A 19,063-nucleotide genomic window follows, 5' to 3' on the forward strand; every position below is an offset into this window, starting at 1 on the left:
AATATCAGAACACTGAAATATCTTCAGCTCCAGCAGTCGACCTTTACTCTGCAAGAATATATACAGAAACCTAGATTTAGTGATGAACCCATATGGGGATTAGTAGCCAACAAACTGAAAATGCTTTTACTGTCAAAGTGGAATGTTGTTACAGATTGTGAAACAAACAAGCATTGAGGCACAGAAACCGAAGATGTCCAGAGGGAAAACAAAACTGGATCAGTTCAATTAAACACATTTCTTGCTGTGTTGCTTAAACGTCATTTTGCTTCGGAATGGATTTTCTGCTCATTATTGCCTTTTAAATTTCACTCAAAACATGATATGAAAGATTGTTTGAGCTGAAGGCACCATCATAGAGATACAGTGGAATGAGAGTAGAATGGACACTTCCACTCAACTCTAATAGCAGGATCATCAGAGCGGTGGCCATTTTTGTTGGTATCATTGCCATTGCAAAGAACTGTGACCTTTTACAGCAGGATAACTTCTGTATAAACCAACGCACTGCAAGTCACTAAACATGGATGTTTAGAGAGAAATGGATACAGTGTTAGAGACAAGGCCCCTTCATTCCTATGAAAGTTGCTCAGTGGTCCATGGAGCCAAAACAGTTCGTCTCGGTAGGTGTTGAATTACCTGGGTTTCTACATCATTGGGTTAAAAAAAATGAAGAAAAGACCTGACGGCCAAGCCAGCTACTTCCAGTTTGGCCCTCCCAGGGTTCCTGCAGATCCTTAAAATGTCTTTAAAGGAAGTAAATTCATTTATCTCAAAATAAGGCCCTAAATAATATGAAATGTCTTAAATCAATCTGTCAAAAGTCTTAAAAAATGCAATGACATGAAGTAAGATTTTCTGCCTCTTTTTTTACTTCGCATGGCAAAATCTCAAAATAAATGGCAACATATTTTTTAAAAATTATTTACTGGATACCTCTTACATTATTATCACACTCATGATTTGTTTCTGGGTTAGATGCTCAGAGCAGAGGATCTACTGTCTGCTAGCTAGCTATCACTGTACCCTGGACAACAGGGAATTTATGTTTCAGTTTTTAACCCTGATAATACAAAAAAACAAACAAACAAAAAAAAAAAACCAACACACTGCCAGCTAAAGAAAAAACGGTGCAATTACACTCCAGTTCGTAATGTGTCCATAGGAAGGTTGAGGCAGAGAGATGGCATCCATTGGATAAAGACAATAAGTGGTCAGGAAAGGTCTAACGGAGACATAGTGTTCTGGTAGATCGAAGCACAGTGTACAGCCCAATGTGAGGGAGTAGTCCAATGTGGTTTGTCGGCTTGACTCCTCATCCTTTTTATGTGTTCAATAAAAGGTCCCCAAATTTTAGAAAACTTGATGAGTAAGACAGAGTGTACCAAATTTCCTCAAGATGTAGACAAGAAACCATGTCATTCAGCCATTTTGTAGACAGTTGGCTGATTAATTGACTTTATAGCATTGCTGAAACCATTACAAGGCAGTGCGTTAAAGGCTCAATGTAACTTTATGTTGCAAGTTTTCAAAGTCAGCACGATGGGAATCAAGGCAGTGAATTCTCACATGGAGATTTAGAAACACAAAATTGTCAAGAAATCCCGCCAACAAACGTCAGGTATTTCCCAGTTCAGTTCGACCCTCACTTTGTGTTGTTCAAGTTGTTTTGTATGTTACAGCATTTGGGCAAATTGTCTGAAACCCTAAGTAACTGGAGTCTGTTCATTTTTTTTTTTTTGATTATCGTAAATTTGGTCCGAAGTTTCCTTCCAATTGGCATTAAAAAGTCTTAAATTTAACTTACCTTTAGCTGTTGAAACCCTGCCTCTGCTTACTTGAATGGGATGAAATTATTTGTCGCACAGCTCTTATAGAGTGTGTGTTGTCACCATGGCAACTAACAACAATCACAATTTTCTCTCCTACTTTGTGGCGTGACAACATTCTGCAGTGACTACAGGTGTTTACCTCCTGAGATAACAGAAATCTGCATGCTGGCTTTGAGCCATTTAAATATTCTCTTCTTTGAGCTATTTGGCTGCAGTTATAAGACGATGAGGTCTGCCAGAATCCCTGCAAGAATTCTCATCTTACGCGATCTTTTTTGCTTTTCCTGCCCTTGCCGCTGTTAACAACAGCCCCCTGACCTCCAGGTGGGTTTGTTCCTGTTGCTTTAGCAGGTTGAACCCTGGCTTCACCGGCGCACATCATCTCGCTGCCTTCCCTCTGTTTACAGTCCCCGACACAGTTGCCAAACAGCGGTCATGGAGCTCAGACCGATCAGGTTGCCTCACTGTTGAGAGCTCCCTGCTTCCTGTGTCGTGCTGTTTCTGTCCCCCACCAGACCTGGGTCAAGAAGCATTTGAGATTAAGACTTTTCATTTCTCACTTGCTTTGTGACAAGAGATGTACCGCATTTTCAGATCATGACAGGTGATCTGTGAATCTCTATATTCACCTTCCAGAGGACTCCCCACCCCACCCCCCCCAGTCTTTCTGGTAATTGCGCTGTTTGCTAAGATGTCTTGTGTCTGATGCTTTTGGCACATCAAAACAAAAGATAAAAAATCCAAACACTGTGTTGCCCACAGCTCAGTATTATTTTGTGCTCCTCCTCTCCTCCTCACCTAAACTGTCATGTCAGTGTGAAGAGACTGAGCCTCTAATTACTCCTAATTTCTGTGTGTGTGTGTGTGTACTGACTGTGTGTGTTGGAGTTTGGGTGTGTTGTTTTTCCAAATTCCCCGGCAATGAAACAGATAATGCTTCCTGCTGCGCTTCTGCTTTTTGAATCTCAGCCCTCTTTTTAAAACGATTCTTCCCTCTCCTTATCTCCCTCTCCCCCTCTTGTGTTCTCGGGTGCGAGTAGCGGTGCTGGCAGGGGGCCAAGAGAGATGATGGCCCCTGCAGGCAAGAGCAGAGTAAACTGGCTTAAAGGGGCCAGTTTATTCCGTCAGAACAGCTTGTCGGATGGTATGATAGCTTTGGGAAAGCTTTCCCGCCCCTCCCCACACACACCTTTTCCGACGTCGGATTAGCGGGCGGCAATTCCTGTAACTTTCCGAAGTTTACAATCTGACATTGACGCCCACTTAGTGGCCTGATTGGCCAGCTGTGCGGAGGTTAGAGAGTATGCCCGGTTTGAACTTCTCATTAGTTACACAACTGTTTGTGCCTCTTTTCATGCGTACAGCCTAGTGCACCACAGTGAGTTTCGTGCTGGAGTGACTGTCAGAACATCTGCGCTGATATCCCAACTTTTAAACGATACTGCATTCGCCCCCTTTCTTCGTGATAGCTGGTATTTGAACGACTCCAAACGCTTTGATGTACGTCGTGGTTGGACATGTCATACTTCTTTTCCAGCATTACCTGGCCCTGAGGGGAGAGGAAGGCGTGATTGCATGAAGGGAAGAAACCCAGACATTCGGTTTCCCCTAAACCATGTGACCGTGTGTGTGTGTGTGTGTGTGTGTGAGACAGAGACTTACTGTCACAGACAACTGCCTGAGCAGGTTACTAACCACAGGGCTTCCCTCTTCTATGTGTCTGTTACACATTCCCTCTTTTGTCTCCTCCAACATCTGAGTGATGTCTCCAGAGCGAGTCTCATTATTACATGTTTTGGAAGCTATCTTCTGTTCAAACAGAGCCCACAGTGCTGATAAAGCCTGGAGTGTTACACGCTTTTACAAGTGTCGTAACATGAGGTTTTTCTCTGACCTATTATTTTACTTTTAGCTTAAGACAAAGAGAATTGATACTGACTGAAGTTTTGCTGCTCCTCTGCAGTTATCTAATCTCCTGCTCTGTGTGTCCCCCCCCTCGCCTGAAGTGGTCCAGGAATCCATTTCAGATTTTCCCTTTAACACTTGCAAAACTGTGAAGGTACACTGTGTTCTCTCAGAGATGGGGCATTTTGGGCGGGGTGGGGCGGTTGGGGGGGATCCTTGAAATCAAGCTACAGAGCCATTGGGGCTCGAGGAAAGCCCTTCGGATCTGAATCAGCTGAATGTGTTGCATAAAAACACAGAAGTGTTGAAGGAAGCAATCACAGAGGAGTGTCTGCTAAACGGGAAACTTCCACACGCATTAAATCAAGTCTCCTCATGTGGTTTAGTCAGCAATACTTAACCTCATCTCTGACATGAATACATAAAATATGACAGGAATCTTACCTGATGAGCGGCCCAACTTTTATCTAGCATCAAACTGGTTCTTGGTCTCCAGTAGAGTTTGTCCTTAAGCACCTCTCTCCAGAATCCCACGGGTTCAGCCATCACTGGACGACCGAATCTTCCCCACACAGTCTGGAGTCGCTGCAGTCTACAGCGTGAGTCATTTGCCCCTCTCTCTCTCTCTCTGTCTCACACACACACACACACACACACACACATCCACCTGTATTCTGCAGTGTATGTACTGGAAATACACACTTACGACTCATAACTAAAGTACAGTTTATGTAGTTGCAGCCACTGTGACAAAAACTGTGCCAAAACATGGTTGCCACATTATTAGGTACACCTGTCTAAAACTGTTGCAGTCTTATGCAACACTACCTTCATAAAGGTTGGAGTGTTTTTCTTTAAAATTTTTAATAGAGGTGTTGATTTAACTTTATGGTGCTTTTTGTAGGCTGTTATTTATTCTGGAGCCGTTAAGCCACATTGCATCTTACAGAGAGGTGTGTCCAATGTTTAGTCTACCTTCACTGATGTAGTTGTGTGGACAAAATATGAGAATCTCCTCCCACTGAACATTACAACCATTGTAATCATGCTCTGATGTTGGCTTCACGCCACATCAAAAACAACATAAGATTCTTTTGCTGTTTCTGACCTGACGGCAGAGTGACACAGACATGGCCATATTTTTGAGGCAGAGTGCCAAACTGAAGTTCAGTGCAGGTGAAACGCACCTGTTTCCTCCTAAGGCGGAATTTATACTTCTGCGTCAAGTCTATGCCGTACATACTCCGTAGCCTGACGTGCTCCTCCCCAGAAATGTATCTGACAGCAGACAGTGACGCAGACCTCCTGTCTATTTTGGTAAGATGAAACCATTTCCCAGTGGAAACAAAGCTTTTATTTACTTTTATTTTTCAGATAAGAAACAATGAATTGTAACGGCAATACAGCCCCTAAGAAATAGCATTTTAAGTCTTGTGTGTGATTTATCCTGGCTTCATATGAGCAGAGGAAATATCCGCTAGTCGCTAGGCTAATTTAGACAACGTAAAATGCCAAAGGCTTGTGCTAATAATGTTAGCATGTTGTATTTGTTTGGAAAATGCGTCCGGTGTAAGACAGTTGTTTTGTCAGTGAACCTTGTGAGTTGTAATGAGTCGAATTTTGTGACATTACATTTTTTAAACATTGCTGTTTTCCCTGGCTTCATATGGGTAGAGAGAAGTCCGCTAGCAGCTAGGATAATTTATACAATGTAAAATGCCATAGGCTTATGCTAATAACGTTAGCATGTTGTATTTGTGGAGAAAATGTGTCAGGTGTTTGTCTGTGAATTCTGTGAGTTAAAGTGAAGCTGATTTGTGTACTTGTGTTTGAAACTGAAGATGGGATTCATTGCATTCATTTTCAGGTGTAAATCCCTTTCATGTGTATCTAATAAACTGGCAATTGAATGTGTGTGGAGTTTAAATATGTTAGAGCGGTTTGGTACCACGCAACATGGCAGTGCCTCAGATCACTCACCCCTCCTTTAGAGGGTTTTTTTCCCCTAACATTGTGACAAATACTGTATTTTTTAAGTGTAAACAAATGACAAGGGGTTAAATAGCTTTTAAAGGTGCTGTAAACATTTGCATTGCATTTGTGTTTGTTTTATTATGCAGAGAGGAAGGCGTGCTTGTAAAGATGTAATGCTGTGATGTGACTGCTGTGGAAATGTGTCACCTCAGGGGACCTTTGCCATTCACTGTCTCCTTTAGGAGTTAATTAACATTTGCCGTATCTGATCTTTGTCGTCATAATATTCACATAACTCTTGTATTTATTTGAACCTGCTTCGGGCGTCAGTGTGAAAGAGCCAGGGGCTTTAGGAAAACTATTAGATTTGGTCACAGGAAAAAAATGCACTTTAATATGTTGTCCCTGGCTGAACTTTGGGAGCCATTTGTTGTCTCGTCTGCGACTGGCCACACCTACTGTAGCTCCCTAAAGACAAACAAACCCGAAATTGCATCCTCCCTTCCTCTGAGGACATGACAGGCACCATCTGCAAGCGGGCATCATGCTGTACAGCAGTGTTGAGCGCAGCCGCTCGCAGACCCTCAGTGCTCTGCTGCGCCGCTCTGGGTTTCTCCTCTGATAAGCCAAATGTGCATTTACCTGGAGGGCAGTGATTTGTTGGAGGGCTTTATGAGATACAGATTAGTGGCAGCCCTACCATTAAAGGTACAGATACCTCCATGTTCACTGTTGGACGTCTTGTAAATGAATGTATACTGCAGAAATTAGAGGATAGGAGTATTGATTTCCCTTTTCGCTTCACATTTTATTGATTTTTTTCTCACTCAAAATGAACTGAGCTGACATAATGAAAACAGTTGTAGCACTCGCTGAGACTTCCTTTAACATTATAGTGATATTTTGTGGGAAAATATTAGCTTGTGTGTGTTTGTTAGCCCATTTTGTAATCTCTGAGTGGCTTTTATGAGCATTGTGGTTCACCATAGAAATGCCACTTTGATTATTTGACACCACAAAGAGGATGTTGTCAGCGGTGATGTACAGTAGGCAGCTGCAGTTTGTGAAAGAAACGCAGATAGTTATTCAGCTATGAGATTATTTATCCACTACGGCACAACGGCACTGGGTACACCACAGGTTTTATGAGATGCTCTAGCTTGTTGAAAGTTCGCTTTAAGCCGCGAGGCTGCAGCAATGATGACACTGGTGGAAATAAACCGTGCCCATGGCATGAAGCAGTTGTTCTCTGCAGTGGATGCGGGGCTTGTGCACTCTTTTTCCCCCTACCCTCATGTACAGCGCCTATACAGTCGCTTGCCTCCCCTCCCCCATACCATCACTCTGTATGTCCTCAGAATCAGTCACTCGCCTGGAGCAGAGCAGGCTCCTCCCCTGGTAACAGCGGCTAGATTAGTTGCTTTATCCCAGGTCATCTGAGGGAAGTGGGCCACACATAGAAGATGGAGAGATGCAGAGGGGATTGGTACTATAGAAGCTGTGCCGAAAAATGCCTGAGATTTAAATATGATATAATTTTGAGATGTTGGTTTTCAAATGTTAGCTTTGTTGTAAAAGTTTTAACAGCTACAGTGTGTAAAGATTAAAAAATAAAAGCCCTGGAGTGAAAGGTGGGTTGCCCAGCTCTCCAGTCTGTCTCAGTGCCTCCTGTTTTCTTCCTGCAGTATCCTGTCTCATTCCCTGGTGTGTCAGGCTTGCTGCAGCAACAAGCAGCACCTGCAGTGGTGCCAGGCGCCCACAGCTGCAGCAGCCAAGGCCCATCCTGCCACACCACAGCCTGAGAGCTGAGTCAAAGCTCCTCTCTTCCCGATACTGCTCGCTCGGCTGGTGCGACTAACCCGAGCCCATCGACGGCCCGTATCAACGGAGCTTGTTTAGCATGACTCAGTTGTATCTATTGTATCAGGTGCACTCTATTTAGCGCAGATGAGTGGGATTGTAATATGATTACTTGACCCAGTTTTGCCATGTGAGGCCCCAGACATCTTTGCACAGCATAGTTGGGCACAGCAGGCTGCAGAAGAGGCCAAGCCAGTCTCGGCCAACCCCTGTAGGCTTCAACACCCATCCACAGCACAGGTCTTCACCTCTGCACACATACAGGGGCTAATCCTAGGGCTTTAGCTTAATTTACAATCCTCCGCAGGAGGGAGGACTAATGACTTGTGGAATCCTGCCTCCACTGTTCCTCCTCTACATCCCTTTTTGTGTGTGTGTGTGTGTGTGTGTGTGTGCGTGCATCAATCTGACATAATATCTCCTTTTGTGTAAGTGCCTAATCTTTCTGTTTCATGTGATACAGGTACCCAGGCATGCTGGCCCTCCTTACACTGCTCACGACATCACAAAGGGACACCCTAACTTGGCGGGCACCCCGCCCGGTCATGCCCACTCCCCGGCGCTCTCTCAGGTATCAGTACCCACAGCTTCCCCATATCGCTACCCTAAGGGCTGGGAGGCAGGCGGAGGGGTGAGTTTGTCACTGTGTCCGCCGTCATCCTCTCTGCGTTTTCATGTTTGATCTGTCCATTTGTCTGCTTGCTTTTTATGACTTGTTTTTGGGCTGGGCGACAATTCAGCACTAGAACTGATATGATTATGCCATGACAAGATGTTTTGTTGTCTCAATGAATGAAATTTGTCACATTGTAAGATTGCAAACACAATTTTTAGATCTTTGTTTGAGAAAAATAAAAAAAAATAGTTCATTTGCTGTAAAAATATATGCAATATGTAGATAATTCTGCCCACGACGTCGACCCCTGACCTGTTTTATTTGTCTTTTCTTACATCAGCTTTTTACATGTTTTATTTTCCTGTTTGTTCCTTTTCTTTTCCACTACTTTCCTAATACAGCAGTAAGCCATGTTTGCATGATTGTATTGCTTCAGTTAAGTTCAGATGTTTCCTCATGATACGATATTTGCTGATATCACAAAATCTGCCACAATATGATTTTGATTTGATTCAATTCAGGTGCCTGCGATCGACATGAAGTGATATCATATGCACATTAACACAGTCAGTTACAGAAGAGGCTGCCACACCTTTCTTTTTGCTTTTGGCCCTAAGAGAACACATAAATAATTGTAAATAGCTGCAGTAAAGTTTACTTTGAATTGACTCTACTAACAAACATAAAACACGACATAACAAGAACATTTGACAAAAGCATAAAGTAGCTTAGTGGTTAGCAGGCGTTTCCTGTCAGCGTGGCTTAATGTATTCCTGCATGTACGTTTTTTCAGCCCAATATAGTTGAAACAGAGCAGCCAATGTTGTCGTAGAGAGAGCAGCAAGATAGCGGAGTGACATGCCTGGCTAATTTATTCCTGAGAGGGCCGTAAATATCCTCATCATCTTGCCTCCGCTTGCCATTATCTGCGTAGCGCTGTTTGATGGTGACAGAGACGTGCCATGGGAACTTCAAAATGAGGGCGAATCTTTAAGATGATGATGTGGATTGATGTTAACACTTGGCATAGATGATATTGGATCATTGATCATTGAATCAATATATTGACAGATAGATAATGACACCACTGTGCCTGTAGACAAACATGCATCGACTGTATTGTCTATACAGTGCCTGTTAAACTCTAATAAGGGTCTGGAGGGGGCGAGCTCAGCATACATGTAGCAAAATTACACCTGGATGGAGCCCACATGAACAATTAGAGGATGTGGCTTTGAACCCAGAACCAGGATTGAATAATGTTTTGACGAACTGTCAGTAATCGTCGACGGGTTTGTCAGTTGCAAAAGGTTTTGTCACTGTGGGAAGAATAGTACATTGTTTCCAAACCACAGGAACTCCCTGTCAGTCACGTCGGCTGATATATTATCATTGGCTCAACCTAACTTCAAAATGTGTAGGTCTGTTTCCAGAGCTATGCCCCTGAGGCTGAAAGAGGTCCTTATCAGTTAAATATTTTGGAGCCAGTCGTGTTCAGACCTCGGCTCTTTGGGTAGAAGCTCTGTCAAAAGTCAAAGTGGGGAATAATTAATCAGGATTGGGAGAATGTTAAAAGGGGATGTAGGTTTTAAATCTCGTATACTACCAGGGATATGGGCAGATGCACAGTGATTAGCTCGGATTTAGGTAAGATTATTTAATTAATTAAGAGCGGAGATGGTTGAGGTTTGGTAAGGGTTAAATATATGGTGGGAAGTTAGTTTATTTCTCTGTCTATAGCTACTTTGACATACATACACATGTATGTATGTATGTATGTATGTATGTCAAAGTAGCTATAGAAAGACATACACATGTGATGGATGGAGATAGGATAGGACAGTGATGTAAGTCAGGGCTGAACATGATGGGAAGAAAGAAAGCAGCATCACATCATCTGTTTACACTTTTAGTTGGGAAGAAAATTCAATAAATACAGTCAAACAGGTCACTCTGTGTGAAAGTTTAATTACTCTGTCAGTTAGCGACACTGCTGCCGTGATGCTTAAATCTCTGACCGCCTCGCTGCTCTCGCTCACAAGCATGTCGACTCGGTAACTCAGCGTCTCTGCAAGTATGTGACAATGTTCGCGAGGAATCTAGTTGTTCCACTTTACCGTTATAGCCTAATGGCCCACTGCCTCACCCTAAAGCTCTCAACAGCCTTCTATAGATAGTCCTGTCAGCCAGCACAAACTTAAATTATCACCGCCATACCGGCAGCAGCTCGGAGAACAGTAAGCAGATCTGCTTAAACCTACCTCCGCCTGGCTCCACTGCACACTAGATGAGGAATAAAGCAACACAGGATTTGCAGTCCTTGAGGGCACCAATTATCTTTGCGCAGCACATAAACCCCAATCGAAAACATTTTCCCTCAGCATCATCAACGGTAGTGTTGCTGGTGTATTTGTTAAGGTTGAAATGTCCTAATGAATTCAGTGATTGCTGCACAGCTCCAGGTCTGTGCATGTAAACAGGGCTTTAACTATTTTTACCGCCGCCACAATATACATTTTAAACCATCCCAAAGTAAAAGCTCGCCCTTCTAATTATTAAATGAGTGTTTTTCTACAATGAAATTATTAACATAATTAAAGTGATGCGTGGCATAATAAAAAAAATCCCTGGGAATTATTAAATTATAGATTAGCTCACGTTTATTAAACCATTTGTTACATGTTCATTAATTTATTTATGTCACATGCATTCAATTTATAAATGAACAGTTGTTTTAAATTGTAATATCTGTAAATTTTGTGATTTCCCTTTTTTTTTTTTTTGTAACTGTAAACACTGGGCATGCGCATGTGTGCGCACATGAGAGGGCCGCCTCTCTGGTATCCTCATAGAGAGACGAAGAGTGTGGTTGCAGTTTGTCCCTGTCTGTATCTTTGTTTCTTCTTTAGTATGTTTTGCTGTTTAGGCCACCGTTGACACCTGAAAGCGTAAAATCGCACCACCACATTGGCGTGCCATTGTAACTTCCTGACGGCTGCCTTTTGCTGGGTTCTCACTCGATGCAGAAGCAACGCACAGTGCACCGATTTTCTGTGAAGCCCTGCCTGCTTCCTTTCAACAACCTTGTTAACCAGTTGGGCTTTTCACACTGAATGCGCCGCAGCAGATGCCACGACACCAAGCTCTGCAGCGATAGTGTCTGATCTTTGCGAACAAATTTGGCAAGAAAACACACTGATAATCTATTATGAACGATATAAAGGATTCTTATAAAATATAGAATATGCATCCTATGCTTACATACCTCACACCTCAGTTGTGTCTAAATGGGGATCAAGAGAGACAAACAGATACACATATAAGCAGAAAGAGCTCTACGTGTGATTCGAATGCACAGAGAAGCAGACTCGCTTCCTGACTGTCGCAAAGAAATGCGCTTCTGGTGTACAGACAACTGTTCGCATGACAGTTGATATAACGGCACTTCTGCGTCTAGTGTAAACATGCCGTTAATCTTCTCTCTGTATATGGGTGTCAAGGTGCGTGACGAGTGCTTGTACACTCTTGAATTGTGTACTGTCATGCAATTCTACATTGACAACTTTGCAAGTGATTAAAGGTGTACTATGCAGAATTGTCGGTTACTGCTCGCCAGGGAAAGTGAAAAGTAAACCTCGGATTCACTCTCATTTAGCAATACGCCTCTACATTTGCGGGGGGTTTTCCCCGATGCTGTATCTCTTGGATGCCTCCTGCTTACGGCCTGGAAACTGGTTGCTACCTTTATAAAACCCCAACCTCACCCATGCGCTGTGAGGTTACATGCTCATAAACGTCCCAAAAACAGAAAATACAAAAGAAATAAGAAATTACATGCCCAAGGACGGCAGGACACACTTCATTCAGAGCCCTGATATAATGAACCCTCTCCTTCTCTGTCTGTCTGTCCTTTTCTTCTTTCGACAGTCTCCATACAACCCTGGACAAAATGCTGGCTCCGCCCCTCTAGTGTATTCTCCCCAGACACAGCCAATGAATGCACAGCCACAAAGTCGCCCGGTGAGTGTCCCTCTGGTCTTAGATTTACGGCACGCCTGCCTCCAAGTACAAACAGTTTGTGGTTTACTGCCACTGTTATTGAAAGTTGGAGTTTCATGGAGTCAGTGATGGAGGGTCCTGGTGTGTAGAAGCCACAAAGAACGCCAGAAATGTAGACCGACCTCAGACCACTCATAGTAGCGAGACACTTTAACATAGGCTGTATTTTTTTTAATGAGGTCTTCTTCATTGTCTCCTTAAAGGCCCTTTATAAGCTTGTTGTGGTCGGTGGTTCTTCATCACGGGTGGCGTAGGGGACACAACTCAACACTGGTGTCATTTTTTCCTTTTGTTACACACCCATCCAGACGGGTAGTAGGGCAACATAAAAGTTAAAAGATTGATCCCTTTGTCGATGTTAGTTTAAAATATCTATATTTGTGTAAAGTGAAGCTGCTCGATGTTGTAACGTGTAACCTAAGAACAGCCATGTAAAGATGGAGACCACCTTTGGAGAAAAACCTCCCACCACAACAAGCCTAGTGAAGAATTTCCAAATATTATATTTACTTTGCCAGCATTCTCTGTGCACACACACACACACACCTAGTAAGCATCATTTATTAATCCTGCCTGGCTCCTGCCCAGCTCCCATCAGTAGAGCAAGGCTAACCAGACCTTGGTCAGTATGTATACACATATGTAGGTCGTGTCTTGTGTGGTTACAGTTTAAGGTTTGCCACATATAAATGATACACGTGTCTGTGTTTAACAATATGGCATCGTAACATTTAACATATCTGGCACTTAAATCAGGCTATTATTTGCAAGTACACATCTTGACTTCGGTCTGAGAGCTGCATCTCGTGCCATGTGTCTTTAAAGCTTTTGTTGCTCTGTGGTTTTGTACTGTATTTTCAAGCATCTGCCCCCATCGCTCATCTTATCTCTGTGTCTCTCTTATGCTCTTTCTTCTCCCCGCTTTGCCATCACTGCTTCAATCTCCTTGCTGGACCTCTCCTCCCTCCCCCACCAGTTTGCTGCGGGCCCTCGACCAACCCACCATCAGGTAATTTACCCCCGCTGAACGCCCCTCCTGCTCCCTCTCTTGCATCATCATCATCAAAGCAGTATTTGCTGGTACCTGCTGGCAAAGGGCTGTTTGTGGGGCGTCTGCTGTTCCTTAACAAAGAAAAAAAAAAAAAAAAAGTCTAAGATTTGAACGCCTTCACGTTTCTTGGATACAGTTAAAGGGGTTTTAATTATCATGGGATTTTTCCCGAGCGCACTGCTATTTAATCAACATATCCAGCCAGGTGCACAGAGCAGTTTCCTGACGGGTGTGTTCTTGCACCATTCATGTTTATTTTTATGGTGAGTTGATTCCAAGAATTCAATTGGTATTTAATAGTCTTTATCGAGTTTAGATGTAATGAAGCTTGTGGGTGTCTTTGAGCTCTGAATGGAACAAGTAACCCTTTTTTTGCACAGGATGTTATGAATCTCCCACACTTCCTTACAATTTTAATATTTTTCAGATCAGTAATTAAAAGGCATTGACATGATAGAACCTTGATATCCATTACATTTAACTAAAAAGGAAATGACTCATCAGTCTCTGATAATGTGTTTGAACTTTGCACTGGTGATGTGAGTCTGTGGTGTTTTGCTTAGAAAAAGAGAAGGTGAAAAATATGGGGACGCCACATTACAGGATGAAATAAGTCATTTGCCAGGATTAACAGCTAGTCAGAGAGTGCTTTCAGTTGCATCTATCACAATTCAATGAGCCGTCGATAACGGCTAGCATGTGTCAGTGGCACTGGACACACTACAGGGCACTGCCATGCATCAGTAATACTGTATGCAGCTTTCATTAAAGGAGAACGCCACCTAAACTAAGAATTGCAATATGTTATTTCACTGGTCAAGGAAATTCAAATTCGTGTTTGTGAACAGGAGCTTCTCTCTCTCAAAGCTAGAAACCATAGAAGTAAGGGTGTTTTCACACCTGCCCTGTTTGGTTCAATCAAACTCAAGTTTGTTTGCCCCCTAAGTGTGGCTCATTTGGGCAGGTGTGAACACAGCAATCGCACTTGGGTGCGCACCAAAACAACCGGACCAAAACCTTCTTGAAGAGGTGGAAGAAACGAACTTTGTGCGTTTGTGGTGAAAATGTGTTCCGACCTGGATCTGAACCAACTGCAGTCACATGACACATTGTTTGGGTTGAACATGAGCATGTTACAGTCCTGGAGGATTATTAATGTGCACCTCCTCCTGTACTGCCTTAATATGCACATTCAGCACATCCAGTGCATCAGAACATTGTTTTCTAGTTGGAGCCGCGCCTCGTTTTCAAACTGTATGGTTTGACTAAAATGAACAATGACAGCAATATAGTCCACGATGAGCAGCGCTAAAATCAACCTGCGTAGTTGTCCCTCCATTGTGACATTAGAAAGTGTCACATTTATCTTGCAAGTGTGTGTCTCAGCACACTGCTTGACAGTGGTGTTAGTCGCGCTCATGGCATTGATTGGCCAGTCCTTAGTCCCCTCCGTGGTGCTCAATGGTCATGTTTTTATTTCAACTGAGAAACCGCTGTTTCACGTTCCAATTCAGATGTAGAGGGCAAATTCCAAGGTCTGGACGCAGGCAACTAATGAGCTTTATTCTGTTGTAGCGTTCTCAGTACTGAAACCAAAAATATACCCATATTCTCAGAACATTCCCCCGGGTGTTCTTAGTGTCATCTAGAACAGTAGTTCACAACTGGTTCATCCATGGAGTCCAGATTTCTCCTTAGTAGTTAGTTCAGTGTCCACACAATCTATTACATTGAGCGTCATACTTGCATTTGGCTATGTCGTCAAGCCAGTTTGTTTTCTCTGTCTAATAGCTGCACGTGAGTCACTCATTTTACAGCAGGAAATGGCATTTAAAAACAAAAGCTCTGTGCTGGAAGTTTACTGTACCTCAAAATAAAGTGTGTTTTTCACAAACTTGAAATGTTCACGAGTCACTTGTGGTCCATTCAGAATGGACCTGTAATCCACTTTTAGACTGCGACCCACCAGTTGAAACCACTGATCTAGAGCATCTTCCCCAGTTCATTGTCTGTAGAGCAGCTCCAGACTTTATAATAACATCACAAATTTGAGTTTTAGCACTCTGGCTTTTGGATTTGGGAGAGAGTTGTTCATGTTGACTTATATATTTGGACTGTCTCAGACCATAGGAATAACATGCATGATTTTTGGGCGTAGTGGCCCTTTAAAGTGATGTAGAATCTTCACTGTCCAGTGAAATGACGTGAACAGTTTACTTGTTTATTTGGATGTTTGCTTATCAAACGGGATGATGGGGACAAATATTTGTTCCTCCTGAATGGCTGACATCAAGTTGTCATAAATGATAACCATTTTGATTGTGGAAAATGTAGTAGAGACATTATTTGCAATCAGACTAGTGTTTATGGATATTTGGCTGTAGCACAGATTGCTTTATGCCAGATGACAAAAACAGAGACATTGTTATTACTGCGCTTGTGTAGCTGAATCTGTCAGACTTTTTCAGTGATAACACCCTCATAGCACCATGGTCTCATTTTTTTTGTAGTAATTACACCAAGGTACTGCGATTAAATCGACTGTTTTATTGTTCAGGTGATGATTTTGTGGTCTTGATTTCTTCACATCTACAAGCCAAATTCCAGATGGACGCAACTGTCTACAAGAATTGTTCTTAAGATGCTGATTATTTCACGTTGTACATAATCAAGGGGTGAAACAAGACGAAGTAATGAAGGATTGTATCCAGTGGTCAGCTCGACTGTAGTCAAGGAAAGAGTCAGGAGCAGCTGTGTGGACCCGTCCCAGTGTGTTTGTGTGTCTGTTACGTGGATGTATAAAGAAAACTGGATACAGTGTTGGAGGCAGGGCACTGTCCGTTTCATAGACTGTATGAAAATAATGGACATAGCCACCGTGAAGTAGGGCTGCCACTAACGATTATTTTCATTGTTGACTAATCTGTCGATTATTTCTTCAATTAGTTGACTAATCATTTCATTGAGAAATCTGTTAAAATGTTTAAAAATGTCGATCTGTCTCGCCCAAACCCCAAAATTACGTCATCTAATGTCTTGTTTCATACTCACGCCAAAAGGTTTTAATTCACTGTCTCGGGAGATTGTGTAAAGCTGCCAATATCGGAACGTGAGAAGCTGCAGTAAGAGTATTTTGGGGTACTTTTATAGTAGCTTTCTATGAAAAATGACTCAAACCGATTAGTCGACTACTAAAATAGTCACCGATTATGTTAATAGTCGATTAGTCATCGATTAGTCGACTAATCGTGACAGCCCTACTACGAAGTCACCCATTTATTCATAGACTGATGTTAAGAAGCCTCAAGTTTGCCATTTTGGCCGTCTCCATCATGGATTTTTGGTGACCAAACTTGCACGAGATGGTGGAGCTGTGGAAGAATGAGGAAGGTAGACAGGTGATTTACAAGACCCTAAACATTTCATTTCTACCGTAAAGTTAGCAAGTTGACATTTGTGTCTGTGGGGATTGACTTGCTTTTGGAGCCCGCCTCAAGTGGCCATTCGAGGAACTGCAGTTTTTGGCACTTGGGTGTTGGCTTCATTTTTCAGCCCCGGAGGTTGCCACTTGTTTCACTTCTGTGAAAGTTGCTCAGTGGTACACGAAGTCAAAGAAGTTGGATTTCCGGATATAAAGTTACCGGTATCTTCCAGATCCGTGAGCCCATGGAGCTAGTGCACCGCTGTTACCTTTTACCCCACCTCCCAACTGCTCAGTCTTGGACTTATTCACAACTCGGGGATTTGGCTATTTATTTATTTGGCTGGTTATTTTACGACTTTAAGGACAAAATGATTTAATTATGAGGTATTATGTGCTCATACTGGGAAGCTAATGTATCTTAAAAATATATATATATATACGCTGATTTTAAGACGCGTCTTTTACAATATAAGTCTGTGGTGAGAAAGTCTTTGACAGATCCAGAAGTTGTAATTCCACGGTTTGGCCACTATGTCAAATTAGCTTTAAAGCCTGGCACTGTTCCTCGAGGCTTGGTCTGTGTTCACGTCTGACACTTTGTGTGAATTATACTCTGGTTCCTGTGAGGCAGTTGACACTTCATGAACCAAAGTCATTAGATTATGAAGGGCATGTTAATGTGTTCATGTCTGGCAGTGTAGTATTTATGGCGCTGTTTGTGTATTACCTTGTGGATGCTAAGGGTCTTAGACATGTCTGGGTGCTGACATTGAGTCCATGTGACTTCCTGTTATCTTTTGTGTTTGTTGATTCCTGCTGTAATGATTAATGCAGCTGCCTGGCTGTAAGATTGATGTGTTATTCACACTCCAAGATGCACCCTGTGTGACTTGTTGTCTAACATCTTCACCTTCTGGATCCTTCTGTGTAGACAAATTTTTAACAGACTATTAATAGTATGGTGTCAAAGTGTGTCGGGTGTGTTTGCCTGCGTTACTCTACAAACACACACACACACACACACACACACACACACACACACACACACAAGTGCATGCTCTGGCTGTCACAAACTGGCGCTGGGATCTCTTGTGCCACCACGGAAGTGGAGTCGGAAAGCAGATGAAGCCGAACAGTGGCCTTTTATACCAATGGAGAAAACAGCCATTGTCCCCTCTGAAACACACTCAATGCACAGTAAAGGCTACATAGAGATCAGAAAATTAAATCATTTGGCCAAAACATAAGTCTGTCTTCAAACAAGGATCGTCATTATTTTATTTTTTTTCCCTCCACTTATCGGTGTAACTGGCTTCTGTGGATTTCAAACACAGCTTTTGTGTGTGTGTGAATAAGAAAATAATTCAAAGCAAGTGGAAATTACACTAAAACAAACAACTGTTGTTGCAGTCAAGCTGTTCAGAGTGTAAATAACTCTATTAATCTGGGATTTTCCCTTCAGTGTGTCCTCAAGTAGTGGAAGCATCACATAATGGTGAGACCTCAGTACCGCCACTAGGGCCGTCACAGTGAAGGAATTTCCCTTTTGGTGATTTAGGGTGGCTCAACAGCACTATATGATGTATTACCGCCATTTTTTGCTGTTTTTGCAATTTTATTAATTTATCCTGATTTTAGTGCTTTGTTAATAAGCTTTAGGCTATTATTTGGTATATTGGTGCTTTTTAAATGACAAAGATAACAGTTTTAAAACAAATTAAATACTTTTTGTTTGCTAAATGCAGAACACAAAAAGACAGTGAGTTGCACTAGGGGGTGTAGCGTTTTTTTATGATACAGATACAGAATATCTGCGGGAGCAAAACTGTCAGCAGTTTTAGGTGAAGAGAAGGCTGAAGCACGTAGGGAGAGAGGATGGACCCATAAGTCTGTGTGGGTTCAGTATTAATTTCTCCCCTATTATTGTTGTTGAGTGATGTGATGTTTGGTCTTTGTGGTATTTGTCTTACCCTACCTCCACTTTGACTGGAGCACTGGGTATAAAAATGACAGAGACGAGCAACTGCAGCATTTTACCCAAAGTTGAAGATGGTAATATATGGTCAGCGTCTCATCAAGCTGGCATTTGTAGCAGTGTAAATATGTGGCACTCCCATTAAAAGAAAAGTAAAAAGATGAACATAGAGGTTGTGGCAGTAGCTTGCCACCTCCTTGCTTGTCAAGTTGTTTTCAAATTTAACACCAATTATACTTTTTGAAATCCACATGAACCATTTCTCACGCTGGCATAAATTAGATCACTGCACAACACTTATTTATAAAAAGAACATCTGTCACTTAAAGCTGGTTTATCTGTTACCTCGGTTCTTTCCATCTTCCAA

General features: G+C 42.4%; 1 protein-coding gene across 12 annotated transcripts in view; it reads left to right on the forward strand.

The window, feature by feature from the left end:
* Positions 1 to 19,063, forward strand: part of eif4g3a (eukaryotic translation initiation factor 4 gamma, 3a) — a 77,623-nt gene that overhangs the window by 8,231 nt on the left and 50,329 nt on the right. For 7 of the 12 annotated variants that reach the window (XM_049586850.1, XM_049586859.1, XM_049586867.1 and 4 more), the window contains exons 2-5: positions 4,264 to 4,336; positions 8,035 to 8,202; positions 12,115 to 12,207; positions 13,223 to 13,255. In XM_049586850.1, coding sequence (XP_049442807.1) covers positions 4,264 to 4,336; positions 8,035 to 8,202; positions 12,115 to 12,207; positions 13,223 to 13,255 — 367 coding nt within the window. The remainder of the gene's footprint in view (positions 1 to 4,263; positions 4,337 to 8,034; positions 8,203 to 12,114; positions 12,208 to 13,222; positions 13,256 to 19,063) is intronic. The other 5 variants (XM_049586883.1, XM_049586884.1, XM_049586882.1 and 2 more) reach the window with 4 other exon arrangements.

The sequence above is a fragment of the Epinephelus fuscoguttatus genome, linkage group LG1 (genome assembly GCF_011397635.1).
Source record: "Epinephelus fuscoguttatus linkage group LG1, E.fuscoguttatus.final_Chr_v1".
Lineage (NCBI taxonomy): Eukaryota > Metazoa > Chordata > Actinopteri > Perciformes > Serranidae > Epinephelus > Epinephelus fuscoguttatus.